The sequence below is a fragment of the Oncorhynchus gorbuscha genome, linkage group LG04, assembly GCF_021184085.1.
Source record: "Oncorhynchus gorbuscha isolate QuinsamMale2020 ecotype Even-year linkage group LG04, OgorEven_v1.0, whole genome shotgun sequence".
Taxonomy (NCBI): domain Eukaryota; kingdom Metazoa; phylum Chordata; class Actinopteri; order Salmoniformes; family Salmonidae; genus Oncorhynchus; species Oncorhynchus gorbuscha.
Genome location: NC_060176.1, coordinates 54,030,734 through 54,052,985, shown reverse-complemented (window position 1 = coordinate 54,052,985; position 22,252 = coordinate 54,030,734). Strand labels below are relative to the sequence as shown.

The following is a 22,252-nucleotide window of genomic DNA, read 5'->3' as shown; positions in this document are numbered from 1 at the left end:
TGTCTGGTTCCACAGGCTCACATGAAGATCTTTGCTGGCTACGGTTCTACCAAAGACATTTCCGTCTACACCTCCATCGGCCTCTCTCCCTCCCAGATCTACATCATTGGCCGACCCTCCAAGAAGATGCAAGCTCAGTGCCAGGTACGATACACATGCACTTCTGACATTTTGAGTTTAGTCCTGGTCCTGAAGTTTACTATATGCAGCACGCCATTACATTTTATGATTGTCTCTTTCCCCTGCCTGTCCCAACAGTTCATTACTGAGGGCTATGCGACCCACCTCTCTCAGCTGGAGTACAACCAGCGCTCCCGGCCACCAAAGACCAGCAGTGCCCGCATGGTCCTACGGAAAGGCAGCTTTGGTCTGGGTGCAAAAAGCGACTTTCTGCGGAAGCGGAACCACCTGCTGCGCACCATTTCCGCCCAGCCGGCCCCCAGCTCGTCCACCGGCAGCGGCCACAGCAGACCAGAGCGCACACAGAGCCAGTCAGACAGCCACAGCCACAGCCAGCACGGCCCGGGACCAGCCCAGCGCAGCATGAGCATGGCAGCAGGCTGTTGGGGCCGCAGTGGCAGCACAAAGCTGGAACCTGGGATTTTCAACCCAAAGTAGGGTTAGAGAGGTAGATAAGAGAGGGAGGATAAGGAGAGTGTGTAATGTTAGAGAAGAAGAGGATGAAAATGAGAAAGGAGGGAAAGCCTGCAAAATAATCAAATAAATAAAAATTGAGATGACAATTTCAAGATGTGAGAGATGCTGAAAGTAGGCTTTCAAGGCTCTATATATAGACAGGAAGTAGAATGAGAGAATACAGCATTGAAAACCTTAGGTGCTACGAACCAGTCTTTGTAAAGCGACACCATCAGCATACCTGAATCAACAAAAATATACGTTCAGAGGATCTTTTTACTTCAAACAGTGATACAATGGAGAAAAGCCTTTAAAGAAGCATCTTATTTAAGCAAAGAACATGCATGCACAACACACAAACCATTGGCCAACAATAGCAAAAGTTGCTACAGAAAAAGTTGCATATTGTTTAAGTGTTTATTTACCAATGTCTGTAATACCATATCAATATACATAGTGTGTGTCCTGGACTGGGGCTTCAGAGTGGAGCTGGTTCCATTCTCTGGTAATTCAGCGCCCCCATGCTGCAGGTTTGGGGTTAAGTCCTGATAGATCAATGTTCCTCATCTTCCGCCCTGGGCTATACAGGTGTGTTTTATCCTCCTTGCACCGTGGCAGTCTACAGTCTCCCAGAACCACACAAATACAGCCAATATAGAATCATGGCATTTCTTCAGATACTGCAATACTCCCAGGTTTGTGTACCAATTGCTCTTTGGTTACAGTTGAGAACTCAATTATTGTCTGTGCTATCATACAGAATGTTACATTAGCTATAGGCCACTGCAATCATTGCCTACACAACAGGTGTATTTATAGATATCACTTTCAGGGCAAACTTGTATTACTGTAAGGTGATGTGCCAAAGTAGGCCGTATGAAATTGTATACTATATGTGAAGGGATAAGCTGAATCCAAGATGTCTTTTGAGACGGGCTGAAACTGCTCTGTGGTCCTCCTTTGGGATGATTGATTGTATAGTTGAAGATGATCAATGCTTGTCTATAATATTGTTTGTTGAGCTGGCGTCAGGTCTACCAAGGGGCCATTATCTAGTATCCTCTTCACACGGAGGAGATTCACATTCAGGATACAGTTTTTAATTATTTTTAGATAGATATCAATGTGTATATATATACTTTTTTTGTGAACTTAAGTGTTTTAGTTCTGTTAACTACATAGTGTTTCATTTTCTAGGTTTTCTCAAGCAATCATTCGCAGCAGCCAATACACAGCAGAGGTATTTGCCTTGCACAGTATTGTATTTCTACCAGATTGACTGATCATGCAAATCACAAGACTTGTATTAATGTATCTGCTATTATTACAGTGCATTCGGAAACTATTCAGACCCCTTGACTTTTGCCACATTTTGTTATTCTAAAATGGATCAAATTACTGAAATTCATTTTCTCATCAATCTACACACACCATAATGACAAAGTGAAAACAGGTTTTTAGAAATGTTTGCAAATGTAAAGGACATAAGTATTCAGACCCTTTGCTGTCAGCTCAGGTGCATCCTTTTTCCATTGCTTATCCTTGAGATGTTTCTACAACTTGATTGGAGCCCACCTGTAAATTCAATTGATTGGACATGATTTGGAAAGGCACATATATAAGTTCCCACAGTGCAAAAACCAAGCCATGAGGTCGAAGGAATTGTTTGTAGAGCTCCGAGATAGGATTGTGTCGAGGCACAGATCTGGGGAAAGGGTACCAAAAAATGTCTGCAGCATTGAAGGTCCCCAAGAACACAGTGGCGCTCCACCAATCAGGCCTTTATGGTAGAGTGGCCAGACGGAAGCCACTCCTCAGTAAAAAGCACAGGACAGCCTGCTTGGAGTTTGACAAAAGGTACCTAAAGGACTCTCAGACCATGAGAAACCAGATTCCCTGGTCTGATGAAACCAATATTGAACTCTTTGGCCTGAATGCCAAAGGTCACATCTGGAGGAATCCTGGCACCATCCCTACGGTGAAGCATGGTGGTGGCAGCATCATGCTGTGGAGATGTTTTTCAGCGGCAGGGACTGGGAAACTAGTCAGGATCGAGGGAAAGCTGAACGGAGCAAAGTACAGAGAGATCCTTGATGAAAACCTGCTCCAGAGCTCTCAGGACCTCAGATTCGGGTGAAGGTTAACCTTACAACAGGAGAGACCTGGGGTTAGAGCATTGGACTTGTAACCGGAAGGTTGCAAGTTCAAACCCCCAAGCTGACAAGGTACAAATCTGTCGTTCTGCCCCTGAACGGGCAGTTAACCCACTGTTCCTAGGCCGTCATTGAAAATAAGAATTTGTTCTTAACTGACTTGCCTAGTAAAATAAAGGTAAAAAAATAAAATAAAAAATAGCTGTGCAGCAACGCTCCCCATCCAACCTGACAGAGCTTGAGAGGATCTGCAGAGAAGAATGGGAGAAACTCCCCAAATACAGGTGTGCCAAGCGTGTAGTGCCATATCCAAGAAGACTCAAGGCTGTAATCACTGCCAAAGGTGCTTTAACAAAGTACTGAGTAAAGGGTCTGAATACTTGTAAATAATGTACATTTTATATTTGTTTTTTTTATTTGCACACAACTTGTTTTTGCTTTGTTTTTGCAGGATATGTGTGTAGATTGATGACGGGGAGAAAAAAACATTTAATCAATTTTAGAATAAGGCCGTAACGTAACAATGTGTAAAAAGTCAAGGGGTCTGAATACTTTCCGAAAGCACTACGATATATTTAGAAAATATGAAATACAATCACTTCCTAAGCTGTAAATAAGGCACTGAATGATTATGCACATAGACAATACTATTTAGGTTCAATTGGAAGTCATTTGTTGAAGCCTCCGATGAACAATTTGTAGATAATGTAAAAAATATTATTTGGAAAGTAGGAACACAGAGTTCAGATTTGTTCAATAATGTTGATTAATAATTTAAGATGATTGACCGTCAGTTTATCATTGAAATGATTTGTACTACCTTGTTTCAAACCTGTGTAGAACTATAACAGTAATCGACCAATGAGAATTGAAATGTTAGTGAAAAGGTTCAATATTACCCACACGCATGCCACAGCAGCAGATCCACCGTAGAGTAAGAATTCCACAATGCATCGACAATCAGTTAAGCAGGCACATGCAGAAGTTAGACAAACAGAATGTCTTGGTGCCGTGTAATTTGAGACATACGGGTATAAACATGCTCATAGAAAATTGTTTCGACAAATGGCATCTTGGTTGAACTGTTATTACATTGCTTACGTGATCCTGGGAAAATAAGGAAGACTGTGTGAGGGATATTTACATTTACATTTAAGTCATTTAGCAGACGCTCTTATCCAGAGCGACTTACAAATTGGTGCATTCACCTTATGACATCCAGTGGGACAGTCACTTAACAATAGTGCATCTAAAACTTAGGGGGGGTGGGGTGAGAGGGATTACTTAACCTAATATATGGGGAGGGAGGACCATCATGGTGAAGTGGGGTCGTCTCCATCTAAACAGATTGCTCTGGTAGGGAATGAATGAGGCACCAGACTGTCTATAGCCCTATTTATACTGCTGTATTTACACAGGCAGACTCATTCTGATATTTTGGCCAATTAAGGGAAATAGAGCTGATCTAATTGGTCAAAAGACCAAATTGTAAAAAAGATCAGAAGTGGGCTGCCTGTGCGAACACAGCCAACCTGGCACTAACATTCACACTTTGTCCTGATCTTGTTCACATTCTGATTGTCATCAGACCTTCCACATTGTGTCTGAATATCAATCAAGGGTATGGATGATCAGATATGGATGGTCAAATCATCGTTATAACGGCCTCAAATTATTGACAGGTAGCACGGTTGATTTATGGCATCAGTAATTGTCTTAAAATAAATAAATATTTTTGAAAGAATAGCTGTCAAATATTTTGCATACAGGGAGGCACCAGCTAATCTGTTCACAATGCGAACACAGTGGCAGGATGAGGCACTTTGGCTGCGTTTAGACAGGCAGCCCAATTCAACAACAACAAAAAATCCACTAATTAGTCTTTTGACCAATGACATCAGATCGTTTTCTTATGTGATTGGTCAAAAGACCAATTAGATGAAAAAAATATCAGAATTGGGCTGTCTGTGTAAATGAAGCCATTGATGGGATTCAATTATTTGGCCAGGTTTACCCCCAGTGGGAGGAGTTTGCAGTCTGCTCAAAACAGAAGTGATGTAGCCTAGGCTAGTTAAAGCACGTGAAATAATGAGTAGGATTCTGTGTTTTCGCATGCAAAAGTGATTGCTTTGTGATTTGTGATTGCCTTCCCAATGAAAACCAGTTTGAAAAGTTGAACATATATTTTAGGAAAAAGAGCTGTATGTTTCTGGTTGATACAGCATGCTTCCTTGTTGAAAACATGGCCGAGCTGCGCAGATTACTGTTAAATTTTTAGAAGGGCGCTCCTCCCTCATCGCTTTTGCCCGTTCACTTCACGTGCCATAGACCAGTGCACCGAAGCTCAGGTTAACAGAACTCCCTCATTGTAATACAATATCTAGAAGCAACGCACCTTGATCAGATAGTGATTGGATCATATTGATCAAATCATAAAACTTGCATGTTAGCACAAGGTTTGAACGAGGCTATTGTGAACCCAATGTTCTAGAATCCTTAGATAACCACCAATTAATCTCATACATATATGAGATCATGCTATTCTTGTTCAATTTCCGGCTATAGGCACATTCCAGGGGGACTCTGAAAGCATTGCCCCAAATACAGAAACATGCAACAGGCATGGTAAATATGCAGTTAGTTGAGCTGGAGGGGCTTGTGTGGTAAAGAAATGCAGTTGTAACTGATACTGCAGCATGCTTCAAGTCACTGTTCATATGATATGGTTACATTTTCTTTAAGTAGCACATAACTCTAAGGGCAACCCACATGGAGTTCTCTGTAGATAACACTGAGTCTTTCTGTGCATCCTGACAGTGAAATTGGATAAGACAGTTTAGCACATCCAGCTAAAACATGCACCCTTCTAACAATTATTACATGGATGCTCTTTAAAGCATCATCCTGCTCCAGAGATACTGTATCAGTCAACTGGAGAATGTAAAGGTAGATCTGTGAAATCATCAGTTAAACTCAAGACACCACTACACAAAAACAATCCCCATTGTTATCCTGCTGGCAAATGCAGATATTACCACAGGCCTTACAGTACATTTCCCTTTTTGCCTTAAATTTGCTGTTTCCCTGTTCTGACTCATGCCTCTGGAATAATCCTCCAGTAGAATTTGTTGTATGGTCACTGACAATGACCATTATTTACCAATGAGACGTTGGTATGACTTTTATGTCTGGTTGGTTGTATCGACAGGGAAATAGTATAAATGTACATAGGAATATATTACAAATAAAACTACTTGCACCCGTATCATATCAAGCCTCCACTCTGCACTTAATGTTTCATCTCACGCTTATTGAAATGGCAATGCTGACTGAATTTGATCGCGTCAAAATGACCTTACCTGGCTGTAAGAATTTCCCAATACCTTGGCTATATACAGTATCAACATACTTTGTATTACTCTGAAGTTTTAGACAGTTATTTTACCCATTCTTTGTGTTTCTATGTACAGTGTATAAAGTAAGTATGAAGAACATAAATTAAATGTGTGGGTTCTTGTCTCAACATTCTTTTAATGACAGGTGTAAGACTGAAATAGTAAATATCCGATGCACACAGCAATGGTCAAGGATAATTATCCCCTCCAAAAAGACTTATGCTGAGCAAAAATATAAACGCAACATGCACTAATTTAAAATATTTTAATGAGTTACAGTTTATATATATTTTAATCAAACTCAACATTTGGATGAACATAAGATTCAACAACTGAGACATGAATTGAACAAGTTCCACAGATGTGACGAACAGAAATGTAATAATGTGTCCCTGAACAAAGGGGGGGGGGGTCAAAATCAAAAGTAACAGTCAGTATCTGGTGTGGCCACCAGCTGCATTAAGTACTGCAGTGCATCTCCTCATGGATTGCACCAGATTTGCCAGTTCTTGCTGTGAGATGTTACCAATGCCTTCCTCTTGCAGGAACTGCTGACACACTCATGAGGCCACATGAGGTCTAGCACTGTTTTGCATTAGGAGGAACCCAGGGCCAACTGCACCAGCATATGGTCTCAAGGGGTCTGAGGATCTCATCTTGGTACCTAATGGCAGTCAGGCTACCTCTGGCGAGCCCCCCCCCAAAAAGTGACCAAAACATCAGCCAGGAAGAATAGGAACTGAGAAGTGGTCTGTGGTCACCACCTGCAGAACCACTCCTTTATTGGGGGTGTCTTGCTAATTGCTTATCATTTCCACCTGTTGTCTATTCCATTTGCACAACAGCATGTGAAATTTGTCAATCAGTGTTGCTTCCTAAGTGGACAGTTTGATTTAACAGAAGTGTGATTGACTTGGAGTTACATTGTGTTGTTTAAGTGTTCCCTTTATATTTTTGAGCAGTGTATAATTTCACTTTATTCACAAGGCATAAAAACCAGCACAAACCCAGCCCATATAGGAATAGAGACACTACTGAGCCATAGATGCCTTGGGAACATTCATGTCTATAGCGTTGGTGTACCTGGTGCGTCCAGTCTCAGGATCTACCACCCTGCGGATGACACTCTGTTTAGCCTCATACTCCTCCTTCGTTAGGCGCCTCTTGGTGGATAGCCTGGCTTTCTGCTCATCTGTCATTGCTAAAGAATGGACAAAACAAAAGATCCATCTGCTCAGCTTTATGTCTGGTTTCATTTTCCATTCCTTGTTGAGTTAGGTAACAAAGAAACATCCCATCATTGACAACATAAGACAAAATGCTATTGCTCGCCTGAGGTAGTGTGGTCTATAGCTGTTTACAAACCACCACAGACGGAGGCTAGCACTAAGACAGCATTGAGGCTTCATTACAGCTTCTACCCCCAAGCCATAAGACTCCTGAACATCTAGTCAAATGGCTACCCAGACTAGTTCTTAAATTGTTTCCTTTTTCCTTCCTCTTGCCCTTTTCATCACTTGATGAGGATGAAGAGCTTGACAAGGAAGATGAGGAACTTTTCATTTTTTTCTTCCCTTCTTTCCCATCTGAAGCAGACAAAGGTATAACAAAGGCACATTATCGGCATTGATAATAAAATGCATTTCATTACCATATTCCCTGACAAATTAGATAATAGATATGTCTGTGTGAGGATGTGCATTGTCTGAAGCACTACACATTGTTGAGCACGAAGTTGAATTGCATTGAATTCTACGTCGGTTAGAAATGAGCGTTTGTCGACCCACTTCCTCGCTTCATACCTCATTCAAAATAAAGTCCTGTACGTGCGCCATAGATGGTATAACTTGTGGGGGACTTTTATTTTGACATCGGGTAAGCAGAGAGGAAGTGGGTGGACAACATACCGATGTTTGGAAAGTCCGTTTAATAATACGTTCCTTTAGATAGTTTGACAAAAAATCCCCCCCGTTTTAATTACCAACCGTTGAATTGTATTCAACTTCTGGCTTCCCACGGACTGTATTTGAACAACCCAATACCAAACGGAGCAACTCTGTAGTGTATCAACGTTGCTAATAGCAGCTATACACATTCCAGTTTGACTGTTTAACGTTACATGCCTACTACTACTAATGATGATTTAATAATCGAGTGACGAAAACCTTAACGGAATGTGACTTTATTTAAAGGGGTCGGATTTGCACTGCTGCTGTACAGGGATGAAGAGGAACGTCTTCGCTTTTTCGATGTTTTCTTTCCTCTCTGCCTTGTCTGCTCGTATCCGCGGGACTGTCGCGCGATCAACTGCGCCCCATAGTCGAAAATGTACGCGGTGTATGCTAACGTTAGGTCAATCAATTACTCGTATGTCTCTAAAAAATTGCCGATGTTTCTATAAATAAATGGAGAAATAGAAAAACATGTCCACTCCAAAACAAATTGTATTGTGCAACTGTTTTTATTCCATAATGCATTTGAAGGACGTCTGCTTCCGGTTACGGTCCTCCAGCACACTGATCATCTAATTTTATGAGCCGCCTATAATATGGACAGAGTATTTTGGCCAGTCATTGTCAGCATATTGTTATTTTTTTCTTATTAATAGGACTGATATAAAATCAAGATGTATATCATACTCAAAACTATCACCTCCTAAGGGCTGAAATAGAGGGTTAAAATTATTGGATGATGTGATATTTTGTATCATTCCTACACAATGGAAATAACGGCCTACCTGTAAATCTTTACAATTTATAGAGATGACATATCATATAGTAAGACATATAGTAAGACTGATGTGTGTCTGTTGCAGAGCACCTGCCCCCCCCCCAAAAAAAACAACAACATGGCAATACAGTAATGAAGTACATCCATTTGCAATAACATTTTATTTAAAAATTATATTTACAAAGGTATTTTTGAAGCACTGTAAATGTAAAGCTTATGGTGTGTTTAACACTCATTTTATCCTGACATTTCATAACTCTAGCCCTTAATCCTCTTAACTCAATGCTTGTGTGATCTAAAGGGTATTGTGGAGATAGACAGTCTATTTCTTGCCGGTCTCTTGCACTTTAATGCTTTTAACATATTTGACAAATGAACGCAGATAAATACATAAACAAGTAGTTCAAATTCACCTAAAACCAAAAGGTCTCATAGAAAGTACATTTTAAAAAATAATAGTGGCTTGCGAAAGTATTTACCCCCTTGGTATTTTTCCTATTTTTGTTGCCTTACAACCTGGGGCCTGTTGCACAAAACTAGGATAAGGGATTAAGCCAGGATATCTTGGTGATCCTGGCTCAATTGATCCGTAATCCGGTTGCACTAAAGATGGATAGGGGGCAGGAGGATATGTTATGGTATAAATTACCATGGAGATTTATTCTGTGGAGCTAGCCTGCTCCAGACCAGGCTAAATTCCAGGATCTATTTAATCTCATCCCTAATGTCAGTCAGCAGTCACCACAAATAGAAACCAATAGTTATTTCACTGCTCACTATACATTGTTATCACATATAACTAGACCCACTGTCATTATTTAAACGTTTGTGATCATTAATTTCAATGATTTTGGATAAAAAATGATTTTTAGATGTTGCTATCATTAGATAATTTACAGTTTCCCATAGACTATATATAAAATGATAGAATATTAGGGCCACAGAGGGGAAAAAAAGACAAGTCATAATATTGCAACCAGTTGTTTTAAAGGAGGACAGTTGTTAAAATGACAGATGCGGGGCATTTTGAAATTGTACTTCAGTATGGTTTCATAAACAAAGACATGCTGATGTGCCAGAATATTAAGTATCACATTGTCATAAGTATCAAAACTGTAAAAACAATATGTAGCTTTTCTGCAGAAAGAACCAGCCTCATAAATGTATGACTTTATCCTTTTTCTTCAGTGTGGCCCTAGTACTCTGTCATATAAACAAATACACATTCCATATGAATATAAAAACACAATGTGTAACATTATGTTCCTTTATTGAATAAGGACAAAACAAAGCAGGTAAACCATCAGCTCCTTTCGAAACTGAAGTCACAGTGACTCTACAAGATGGAAAGCACAGAATCCAAGCATATTATACAAAAATGATACATACACATTCAAAGGTCTGTATATAACACACCCTGCATGTCTGCACACTAAAATAAATGCAGGACAAATCCATACACATCAACTGAACAGACAAATGAATGGATGCAGTAGCCTCCCTGCAGCCTTGTATTACACACAGTATACCGCACAAACATCATAAGAGGCCAAATTCGTAAAAAAACGAACCCAAAAAAAAACAAATTCCTCTGCCACCGCAGGACATATTTAACCAAAATTGAAAGCACACATACTAACTAAAATAATTCAACACATATTGGTCCCTCAGCAGCCGACCACTGTCGTCATCAGGGAAGATTGCCGGATTGTCCCAGTCCATGGCTGGTGGCACTCTGGGGGCCCTCTCCTTCCTCAGGCAGGCCACATTGTGGAGGACAGCACAAGCCACAGTGTCTGCTCACCCTGGCTTGGTCTTTGTGCAACCAATTAAGCCTGGACGCACATGTTTTGGCTTCATTGAGCTCAGCTGAGTCATTTATCCCGGATGTCTTAATTCTACTTTTGTGCAACAGGCCCCTGGAATTATTTTTTGGGGGGGTGGTTTGTATCATTTTATTTACACAACATGCCTACCACTTTGGGGGAAAAAAAGAGAACTTGAGCTTGGACAACTATTCACCCCCCCCCCCCCAAAGTCAATACTTTGTAGAGTCACCATTTGCAGCAATTACAGATCTCTTCGGATATGTCTCTATAAGCTTGGCACATCTAGCCACTGGGATTTTTGCCCATTCAAGGCAAAACTTCAAGTTGGATGGGTTCTGCTGGTGTACAGCAATTTAAGTCATACCACAGATTCTCAATTGGATTGATGTCTGGGCTTTGACTAGGCCATTCCAAGACATTTAAAATGTTTCACCTTAAACCACTCGAGTGTTGCTTTAGCAGTATGCTTCGGGTCATTGTCCTGCTAGAAGGTGAATCGCCGTCCCAGTCTCAAATCTCTGGAAGACAAACAGGTTTCCCTCGAATTTCCCTGTATTTAGTGCCATCCATCATTCTTTCAATTCTGACCAGTTTCCCAGTCCCTGCCAATGAAAACATCCCCACAGCATGATGCTGCCACCACCATGCTTCACTGTGGGGATGGTGTTCTCAGGGTTATGAGAGGTGTTGGTTTTGCGCCAGACATACCATTTTCCTTGATGGCCAAAAATCACAACTTTAGTATCATCTGACCAGAGTACCTTCTTCCATATCTTTAGGGAGTCTCCCACATACCTTTTGGCAAACACCAAACATGTTTGCTCATTTATTTTCTTCAAGCAATGGCTTTTCTCTGGCCACTCTTCCGTAAAGCCCAGCTGTGTGGAGTGTACGGCTTTAAGTGGACTGATACTCCAATCTCCACTGTAGAGTTTTTCAGCTCCTTCAGGGTTATCTTTGGTCTCTTTGTTGCCTCTGATTAATGCCCTCCTTTCCTGGACCGTGGGTTTTGGTGGGCGGCCCTCTCTTGGCAGGTATGTTGTGGTGCCATATTCTTTCCATTTTTTAATAATGGGTTTAATGGTACTCCGTGGGATGTTCAAAGTTTCGGATATTGATCTGTACTTCTCCACAACTTTGTCCCTGACCTGTTCGGAGCGCTCCTTGGTTTTCATGGTGCCGCTTGCTTGGTAGTGTTGCAGACTCTGGGGCCTTTCAGAACAGGTGTATATATACGGAGATCATGTGAGACTTACATTGCACACAGGTGGACTTTATTTAACTAATTATGTGACTTCTGAAGGTAATAGGTTTCACCAGATCTTATTTAGGGGCTTTCTTAGCAAAGGGGATGAATACATATGCACGCACCACTTTTACATTTAAATTATTTTGAGTTTTTTGAAACAAGTCATTTTTAAAATTTCATTTGACCATATTTGGACTATTTTGTGTATGTCCAAATACAAATCAATTTAAATTACAGGTTGTAATTCAACAAAATAGGAAAAACGCCAAGGGGGATGAATACTTTTGCAAGGCATATATAGTAGCTGAATGGCTGAGTTGTATTAGTCTGAAATGGCGGGTGGAGATTATGAAAGTGGAAGGTGCCAGCAAGTTCAGAATCCTAAAGCAATCATGTTTCGATCGGTGTCTGTGTGCAGTTGAGTTCGTCGAGTTGCTCAGAGTAAAAAGGGAAGGGATGGTGGGATGGAATGTGTCACTTGATGAAGTCAGGTATGTCCTGTTATGAAGAGGCTACCATGCGGATCCTCTCAGCAGGAGTCAGCAGGAGGTTCTTAGCTGCCTTGATTGTGTTCTTCATAAGCATGGCCACTGTCATGGGCCCTACTCCTCCAGGCACTGGGGTAATGAAGCTAGCCTTTTGTCTCACACCTACACAGGGAGAGATAAATGGTGAGTGTTGGAAAGAAAATGTGTGTGAGAACACAGGTATCAGGATAAATGTAAAATAAGACAAATTGTGAAGTCTGTCTAGATTAGAATCTCCTACCTTCAAAATCCACGTCCCCTACAAGTCTGTCCTTGCCAGTCACATGGTCAAGCACTCTGTTTATTCCAACATCAATAACGACTGCTCCTTCTTTGATCATGTCTGCGGTGATGAGGTTTGGAATCCCTGAGATTAGGAGAGGGTTTAGAGTGAGATCAGTTTATAAGAGACCCTCCCAAGACAACGTCCTCAAGAGATCCAAAAATAGCTCTATAAAAGTACAGGAATATGCTTACAGATATGCAGAATAAGAGAGACAGGTATTAGACAAGGTAAAAATATATCTTCAGTAGGAGGAGAGGATCCATACCTGCAGCAGCAACAACGATGTCTGCAATTCTTGTGTGCTGACGGAGCTGTTCCTTTGGTGTGTAACGGTGAGAGATAGTGACCGTGGCATCGCCTGCAAAAAAAACAAAATAATAAGTAAATGCCAGGGCCATGATCCACAAATTCCCTTTCAACTTCAATATTTAAACTTTAAGCGAAAACCCTGTATGGTCTCTATTACCCATTGCTAATCTACCTTTACATACACCCTATTACCGTAGGCCCTAGTTATCCTGACATTACTACTCACCCCCTGGCCTCTCATGGCGTCCATCCGAGTGCAGCAACATGGCAATGGGCATGCCCACATTCTTGGAGCGTCCCGCTACCACAACATTCTTTCCAAGGGTAGGAATTCCTGGGAACAGGAAATAAACAGTCAGTGACAGAGTTGACATTGCTCCCCATAACAGTTTAATTCCATTCATATAACAGAGGGAGGTGAGAGATTCCTCCCACTACCTCACCTGTGCGTTTGATGATTTCCCAGACTCCCCAGGGAGTGGCGGGCAGCATGGTGGACTGGTCCAGGCACATGCGGCCCACATTGACCACATGGAAGCCGTCCACATCCTTGTCGGGGGACACAGCATTACAGATGCGCCGCTCGTCAATGTGTTCTGTGAGAAGACAATGAGAGTGATGGTTACAAGTCAGCATATACATGGATGTTGTTCAGTAAATAGGCCAAATCAGTCAAGGATATGCCCATAAATACTCAAAACAACAGCTTCAAACTGTCATTCCTTCTATGTCCCTATCCATATGCCTCTCCACCTCGCTCTAAAGTCACTACTTACCTGGCAGAGGCAGCTGCACCAGCAGGCCATCCACCCGGTGGTCTGTGTTGAGTTTGTAGATCAGGTCCATGAGTTCATCCTCAGAGATACAGGAGGGCTTCAGGATGGTCTCACTGCTAATACCTGTAGAGAAGAAAAAGAGAGGAATTATGAGCCCATTATATTCCCAACGAAAATGAGCAGTGCCATAGATGAATGGTGACCAGGAAGAAAACGGGAATTAGAAAGCCACACCGAAGAGTCATAGAATTCATAAAAATAGTTTAAAAGTCATGTCAGCCAAGCTGATGTATGTACACTGCTGTGAGTTCAGCTCCAGCACAGGTAAGTAAAGTATTGAGTGTGTGTGTTTACATACCAACATCAGCTGCAGCCCGGGTCTTATTCAGGACGTAGGAGTGACTGGCTACATTATCTCCTACAAGGACCACGCTCAGGTGGGGTCTCCTGTTGCCAGTGGAGACCCACTGTTCCACATCGGTCCTGGCCTCCTCCCGGATCTGACGGGCCAACTTCCTGCCTGAGATGACCACAGCTTCCTGTCTTTAAAATCAGAGGCAGATGTTAAAGGACAGCAGAACATGTAAACAGTCAGGGGAAAGTATACACTGTGGTGGGCACGTGACTTATAGTCCTGCAGACTAGTTGATCCCAAAGTGAGAGTGCATGGCATTCAACCAGCAAGGAGTGCCGCCATAAGCCAGCGATGGCCAAGTACAGTCATACCAAGTACAAGGCTCCTGGGTTCCCCATGCATGAGGAGTATGGTGGCTAAAAATAGCAAGACATGAGTTACAATGTGGCTCAGGCTATTTAAGAAACATATCGGAAACCCTATACCCTCTATTCACATTCATGTCCAATGTGTTAAACTAGATAGCAGTGCTTATGTAATAGCATGCACACAGAGGAGTAATAACTGAGGAGTAATGAGCTGTCCACAGTGATGTAACCATCCCTTGATTCTGCCACAAGTAATTAAAGACCCATAGACACATTCAAATCTTCTGTGGCGGCAGGATAGCAAGTCCAGGAGGAGACTCCACTAGGGCATGACATTTGGCAACAACACCCCCACTGCCCAGCTTCCAACACACACACGGAGCATGAACATAATGTTTTAGACTAAGTATTTTTGGACAACCTAATTGGAAAGGTGTTGAGTTCTCAGCAAACAGTTGACAAGTGACAATGTTAATGAGTAGTTAACCTCTGACAGGATAAAGTACATGGGTGGCCATCACAAGCAATTGGAGAACTGCAAATGCAGAGCGGACTCAATAGGCCTTAACTTCTACCCAAAGAATACACCTTTGACAAAAATGCATATACTTTTCTCACTTAGCTGCCTTTTCTCCCAGACCAGTTCTACTTCACATAGTACCAGTACCATGATATGAAAATGATTTGCAGCTGCCCCAAATAATTAAGATAGTTAGCTTTGAACTAGAAGCCAAGCCAATGTGTTTTAACATGTTTTCCAGTTATGGGTAGATCAGCAAGGCTGTGCCAACTCTGTTCCCAAGTATGGGCTTTGTCTTGATGCACGTTTGAAATGTAGCCCCTACAACCCTCAAACTAAACTCTGCATGTTTTCATTGTTCCCCTCTAGTCAGTGACTGATGTAGACCCTTGACACCAGGTGTGTGCAATCCATTATCAGGTAGAACAGAAACCCAGCAGGCTCCAGACCTCTAGGGTAGGAGTTGAGTACCCTTGCCCAACAGGTTTGCCTTCATGTAACTTGTAGTATACATGTAACTCAAGTATACAAGGTCTGTTGTTATGGTTTTATAAACTTGTGTATGTTTTTTTTTTTTTAATACTGTCCTATGTTGACCATAACCTACTACTCAAATGCATCATGAATTTGCATGCTCCAAAAGAGACTCATCTCCTGCTAGATTAAAAGTGTCTAAATCACTTGTGATGTAAATCATGTGAATAGTCACACATGGTTTATGTTTCTGGGTGACTGTGTGGAATATTACTTGGCCATAAGGAACGTGTTGCATTAAGGAATGACTAAAATAAAACAGGGTTTCTTGGAATTAATTGAATACATTTAGGCAAACAGTTCCAGCACATAATAGTCTGCAAACGCCAGTTTTAAAACACACAGGACATGAAAATACTGATCACTTTGGTGACAACGTTCCCCCACTGGGAACTTGCATGCCTACAATACACACAATGCAAGTGCCCTGTGCGATTTCATCAGCCATGCAGAATTGCAGTGATACCGGCATAACGTTAGGGGGCGCATTACGAAGATCATTGATTCAATATCGCTCTTCGCTACAATGTATAATTTAAAATGTTACATAACGTTGTCATCAAAGCACAACCAGAAACGTTGTATCCGCAGAGACATCGGGTAACCGTGTACAGGATAGAAAACAAACATAAGGGAAAGTGTCGAGCTATGTGTAACGTTAAATATCATTGACAAGGAGAAAATACCGGGTAGGCTACCTTCCAAAAAGAAGAAGCATTTTTCATATCGAAAGAAAGTAACCTATCATAGTCCTCCAAGACAGATAAATAATCTATTTGACATCTCAATGTTAATACATACCTTGATGCGGACATATGTAGACTGCACACTTGATGCTTAGATTGCTGGCAGAATTTTCTCAGAGCTCTCAGCGTTGCCATGTTTACTGATCTAGAAAAGTAATCCAACAATGAGTTAAGGAAGAGAGAAGCGAGGGAGCCTGGAGGAAGTAAACCCGGTCTGAAAGAGCACCGCCTGTAAGGCAGTTTGAGAGGGCTCGAGATGTTTTAAAGGTTCATGTCCCCCTCCAGCGCTGGTTGCTGGCACTGAGCATATTCTCCATATTCTCAATACGTCAGTTTCTAGGCATGGGCCACACCTCTAAATGGGTCCTTCTATTAACTAGCGTACCAGTGAGCATTTTTTTTCGTGTTTTGTGGACAACTGTTTGGACCGTTACAAAGTCATTAATAATAGGCTGGTTAGACTAAACTCTCCTTCCAGACTCACATCAAACATCTACAATCCAAAGTTAAATCTAGAATTGGCTTCCTATTTTCTCAACAAAGCCTCCTTCACTCATGCTGCCAAACATACCCTTGTAAAACTGACCATCCTACCGATCTTCGACTTCGGCGACGTCATTTACAAAATAGCCTCCAATACCCTACTCAATAAATTGGATGCAGTCTATCACAGTGCCATCCGTTTTGTCACCAAAGCCCCGTATACTGCCCACCACTGCGACCTGTACGCTCTTGTTGGCTGGCCCTCGCTTCATACTTGTCGCCAAACCCACTGGCTCCAGGTCATCTAAAAGATCCTGCTAGGTAAAGTCCCCCCTTATCTCACCTCTCTGGTCACCATAGCAGCGCGCGCTCCAGCAGGTATATCTCTCTGGTCACCCCCAAAACCAATTCTTACTTTGGCCGCCTCGCCTTGAAGTTCTCTGCTGCCAATGACTGGAACGAACTGCAAAAATGTCTGGAACTGGAAACACTTATCCCTCACTAGCTTTAAGCACCAGCTGTCAGAGCAGCTCACAGATTACTGCACCTGTACATAGCCCATCTATAATTTAGCCCAAACAACTACCTCTCCCCCCACTGTATTTATTTATTTATTTATTTTGCTCCTTTGCACCCCCATTATTTATATCTCTACTTTGCACATTCTTCCACTGCAAGTCTACCATTCCAGTGTTTATTTGTATTTTATTTTATTTTTTACTTGCTATATTGTATTTACTTTGCCATCATGGCCTTTTTTGCCTTTACCTCCCTTATCTCACCTCATTTGCTCACATTGTATATAGACTCATTTTTCTACTGTATTATTGACTATATGTTTGTTTTACTCCATGTGTAACTCTGTGTTGTTGTACGTGTCAAACTGCTTTGCTTAATCTTGGCCAGGTCACAATTGTAAATGAGAACTTGTTCTCAACTTGCCTACCTGGTTAAATAAAGGTGAAATAAAACACATTTAAAAAATAAATTAATAATAGGCACATTTTTGTCATGTGAGTACATTAGATGAGTGTTTGTTACCTGAGAGAGAGAGAGAGGTCATGAGCAGATGAGCTCCCACATTGTTCAGCATGTTTTTTAAAAATAGATTTAGAGTTAGACAAACTTAGATTTTTTGGGGAGGGGCATATTCAGGATGTTACCCTAAACAACATAACTTTCACTCCAAATCGAAACTCCAAACCTACAACCTGATTTTTGGATGGAATTTACATTTACATTTACATTACATTTAAGTCATTTAGCAGACGCTCTTATCCAGAGCGACTTACAAATTGGTGCATTCACCTTATGACATCCAGTGGAACAGTCACTTTACAATAGTGCATCTAAATCTTAAAGGGGGGTGAGAGGGATTACTTATCCTATCCTAGGTATTCCTTAAAGAGGTGGGGTTTCAGGTGTCTCCGGAAGGTGGTGATTGACTCCGCTGTCCTGGCGTCGTGAGGGAGTTTGTTCCACCATTGGGGGGCCAGAGCAGCGAACAGTTTTGACTGGGCTGAGCGGGAGCTGTACTTCCTCAGTGGTAGGGAGGCGAGCAGGCCAGAGGTGGATGAACGCAGTGCCCTTGTTTGGGTGTAGGGCCTGATCAGAGCCTGGAGGTACTGAGGTGCCGTTCCCCTCACAGCTCCGTAGGCAAGCACCATGGTCTTGTAGCGGATGCGAGCTTCAACTGGAAGCCAGTGGAGAGAGCGGACTTGGGAAGGTTGAACACCAGACGGGCTGCGGCGTTCTGGATGAGTTGAAGGGGTTTAATGGCACAGGCAGGGAGCCCAGCCAACAGCGAGTTGCAGTAATCCAGACGGGAGATGACAAGTGCCTGGATTAGGACCTGCGCCGCTTCCTGTGTGAGGCAGGGTCGTACTCTGCGGATGTTGTAGAGCATGAACCTACAGGAACGGGCCACCACCTTGATGTTGGTTGAGAACGACAGGGTGTTGTCCAGGATCACGCCAAGGTTCTTAGCGCTCTGGGAGGAGGACACAATGGAGTTGTCAACCGTGATGGCGAGATCGTGGAACGGGCAGTCCTTCACCGGGAGGAAGAGCAGCTCCGTCTTGCCGAGGTTCAGCTTGAGGTGGTGATCCGTCATCCACACTGATATGTCTGCCAGACATGCAGAGATGTGATTCGCCACCTGGTCATCAGAAGGGGGAAAGGAGAAGATTAGTTGTGTGTCGTCTGCATAGCAATGATAGGAGAGACCATGTGAGGTTATGACAGAGCCAAGTGACTTGGTGTATAGCGAGAATAGGAGAGGGCCTAGAACAGAGCCCTGGGGGACACCAGTGGTGAGAGCGCGTGGTGAGGAGACAGATTCTCGCCACGCCACCTGGTAGGAGCGACCTGTCAGGTAGGACGCAATCCAAGCGTGGGCCGTGCCGGAGATGCCCAACTCGGAGAGGGTGGAGAGGAGGATCTGATGGTTCACAGTATCGAAGGCAGCCGATAGATCTAGAAGGATGAGAGCAGAGGAGAGAGAGTTAGCTTTAGCAGTGCGGAGCGCCTCCATGATACAGAGGAGAGCAGTCTCAGTTGAATGACTAGTCTTGAAACCTGACTGATTTGGATCAAGAAGGTCATTCAGAGAGAGATAGCGGGAGAGCTGGCCAAGGACGTCACGTTCAAGAGTTTTGGAGAGAAAAGAAAGAAGGGATACTGGTCTGTAATTGTTGACATCGGAGGGATCGAGTGTAGGTCTTTTCAGAAGGGGTGCAACTCTCGCTCTCTTGAAGACGGAAGGGACGTAGCCAGCGTTCAGGGATGAGTTGATGAGCGAGGTGAGGTAAGGGAGAAGGTCTCCGGAAATGGTCTGGAGAAGAGAGGAGGGGATAGGGTCAAGCGGGCAGGTTGTTGGGCGGCCGGCCGTCACAAGACGCGAGATTTCATCTGGAGAGAGAGGGGAGAAAGAGGTCAGAGCACAGGGTAGGGCAGTGTGAGCAGAACCAGCGGTGTAGTTTGACTTAGCAAACGAGGATCGGATGTCGTCAACCTTCTTTTCAAAATGGTTGACGAAGTCATCTGCAGAGAGGGAGGAGGGGGGGGGGATTCAGGAGGGAGGAGAAGGTGGCAAAGAGCTTCCTAGGGTTAGAGGCAGATGCTTGGAATTTAGCGTGGTAGAAAGTGGCTTTAGCAGCAGAGACAGAGGAGGAAAATGTAGAGAGGAGGGAGTGAAAGGATGCCAGGTCCGCAGGGAGGCGAGTTTTCCTCCATTTCCGCTCGGCTGCCCGGAGCCCTGTTCTTGTTAGTTGGAATGCTTCCTACACTCAATGCTTATTATTCAGAAACTATACATCAAATCCTCTGGCAAACAAGCAGAGACCTGAAAACAACATCCAACCTGGAGCTGAGTGATTAATGCTTAGTCTGAAACAAAAAAAATACTTTTAAAAGCCAACTACAATGATGTATTTGACTTAATAAGGACTGAATGCTCAGGCTACGAAGCTTTGCTAGGACAAAGAGTTCAACTTCAATTTGGCTTGAGTGTGAAGCGAGAGGTGTCGAAGTCTTTTAGCCCAACAAATGGCAGGCTACCCCACCCAGATCCAGAGGCCTTGAAGCCCCCTCCTGCTGTTCAAAGACCATCCACTGGTATTTTCTACAAGAAATCTGCCTCCAGAAATGAAAGCTTCTCCCAAATGTGTGACACCTACTCCCATGCTTTGTATGCTTTGTTGACTACGAACTTTCTTTACCCAACCGTGGGACAGACTAAGTTTGTTCCCACACTCAGGACTCTGACTCTCTATTGGTTACACAGACTTTGGCCTCCCATCCTATACTAAACACCTCTCGCCGGCTTTGTATTCATGTTACCGATTTAAATTGATGTACAATATGATCTTGTTGCCATCTGATGAATATTCAGATGTCATAAATCAGCACTGCAGACCTTTTCCTGTTCTATGCGATGCCTTGATTGTATTACTGTTGATGTTATCTGGAAATGTGCATGTACACCCTGGCCCATCCTCTGTTGCAAGCCCCAATTCTGACTTGTGCTCTGATATCTGCTTCACTGATTTCTGCTCCTGTAAAAGCCTGGGTTTTGCACGTTAACACTAGAAGCTTATTACCTAAAATGGATCAATTGAAAGTGTGGGTTCACAGCTCCAATCCAGATGTGTTGGTCATTACTGAGACGTGGTTAAGGAAGAGTGTTTTGAATACTGATGTTAACCTTTCTGGTTATAACCTTTTTTGGCAGATAGATCTTCCAAAGGTGGGGGAGTGGCAATCTTTACCAAGGATCACCTTCAGTGCTCGGTTGTCTCCATCAAGTCTGTCCTCAAACAATTTGATTGGCTGGTTTTAAGTACTGTATTAAACTTTAAAATAGCTCTTTGTTGACTGTTGCTGGGTGCTATCATCCTCCATCAGCACCGGTCTGTACCCTACCTGCCCTAAGCTCTCTCTCCTGCCCTCCTACACCAAGTCTGAATTTGTCTTGCTAGGTGACCTAAATTGGGACATGCTTAAACTACCTGACCAAGTCCTAAAGCAATGGGACTCCTTAAATCTTTCTCAGATTTTTACCAATCTCACAAGGTATGACTCCAAACACCCAGAAAAGGCTACTCTTCTTGATGTTATCCTCACAAATAATATGGATGAGCGATGGCCATGCGGCATAGGCAAGATGCAGTAGATGGTATAGAGTACAGTATATACATATGAGGTGAGTAATGTAGGGTATGTAAATATTATATAAAGTGGCATTGTTAAAAGTGACCAGTGATACTTTTATTACATCCAATTATTAAAGTGGCCAGAGATTTGAGTCTGTATGTTGGCAGCAGCCACTCAATGTTAGTGATGGCTGTTTAACAGTCTGATGGCCTTGAGATACAAGCTGTTTTGAAGTCTCTCGGTCCCAGCTTTGATGCACCTGTACTGACCTCGCCTTCTGGATGATAGCTTGGTGAACAGGCAGTGGCTCGGGGGGTTGTTGTCCTTGATGATCTTTTTGGCCTTCCTGTGACATAGGGTGATGTAGGTGTCCTGGAGGGCAGGGAGTTTGTCCCCGGTGATACATTGTGCAGACCGCCCTACAGACTGGAGAGCCTTATTGTTGTGGGCGGAGCAGTTTCTGTACCAGGCTGTGATACAGCTCGACAGGATGCTCTCGATTGTGCATCTGTAAAAGTTTGTGAGTGTTTTAGGTGACAAGCCAAATTTCCTCAGCCTTCTGAGGTTGAAGAGGCGCTGATAACAAGTTCAAACAGGTGCCATTAATACATGTAACGAGTGGAGGACAGAGGAGCCTTTAAAGAAGAAGTTACAGGTCTGTGAGAGCCAGAAATCTTGCTTGTTTGTAGGTGACCAAATACTT

The 22,252-nt window shown here is 42.8% G+C and overlaps 2 protein-coding genes across 12 annotated transcripts in view; one reads left to right on the top strand and one right to left on the bottom strand.

Annotated features, from left to right (window-relative positions):
* Positions 1–1,981, top strand: part of LOC124034291 (membrane-associated phosphatidylinositol transfer protein 2-like) — an 84,650-nt gene extending 82,669 nt beyond the window's left edge. For all 10 annotated transcript variants that reach the window (XM_046347284.1, XM_046347286.1, XM_046347279.1 and 7 more), the window contains 2 exons: positions 16–144; positions 259–1,981. In XM_046347284.1, the coding sequence (XP_046203240.1) occupies positions 16–144; positions 259–618 (489 nt within the window). In that variant the 3' untranslated portion in view covers positions 619–1,981. The remainder of the gene's footprint in view (positions 1–15; positions 145–258) is intronic.
* A 10,181-nt stretch (positions 1,982–12,162) lies between these two features.
* LOC124033299 (bifunctional methylenetetrahydrofolate dehydrogenase/cyclohydrolase, mitochondrial-like) lies at positions 12,163–17,286 on the bottom strand. 2 transcript variants are annotated; one of them, XM_046345284.1, is made up of 9 exons: positions 17,240–17,286; positions 16,469–16,558; positions 14,249–14,433; positions 13,891–14,013; positions 13,558–13,710; positions 13,341–13,448; positions 13,071–13,163; positions 12,761–12,886; positions 12,163–12,642 (listed from the first exon to the last, which is right to left on the bottom strand). In XM_046345284.1, the coding sequence occupies exons 2-9, from the start codon at positions 16,546–16,548 to the stop codon at positions 12,494–12,496; spliced, it is 1,017 nt and encodes a 338-aa protein (XP_046201240.1). In that variant the 5' UTR covers positions 16,549–16,558; positions 17,240–17,286; the 3' UTR covers positions 12,163–12,493. The 2 variants fall into 2 exon arrangements, with proteins under 2 accessions (XP_046201240.1, XP_046201239.1); XM_046345283.1 differs by lacking the exon at positions 17,240–17,286 and having other exon boundaries at positions 16,469–16,755.
* Positions 17,287–22,252: the final 4,966 nt, after the last annotated feature.

What these genes read in the sequence shown, in the direction of transcription:
- LOC124033299 (XM_046345284.1), bottom strand. Translation starts at nt 16,548, where the DNA reads ATGGCAACGCTGAGAGCTCTGAGAAAATTCTGCCAGCAATCTAAGCAT. An exon ending in CCGGGCTGCAGCTGATGTTG is followed by an intron (nt 14,014 to 14,248) that starts GTATGTAAACAC and finishes TCTTCTCTACAG; the next exon opens with GTATTAGCAGTGAGACCATC. An exon ending in GGTGCAGCTGCCTCTGCCAG is followed by an intron (nt 13,711 to 13,890) that starts GTAAGTAGTGAC and finishes GTCTTCTCACAG; the next exon opens with AACACATTGACGAGCGGCGC.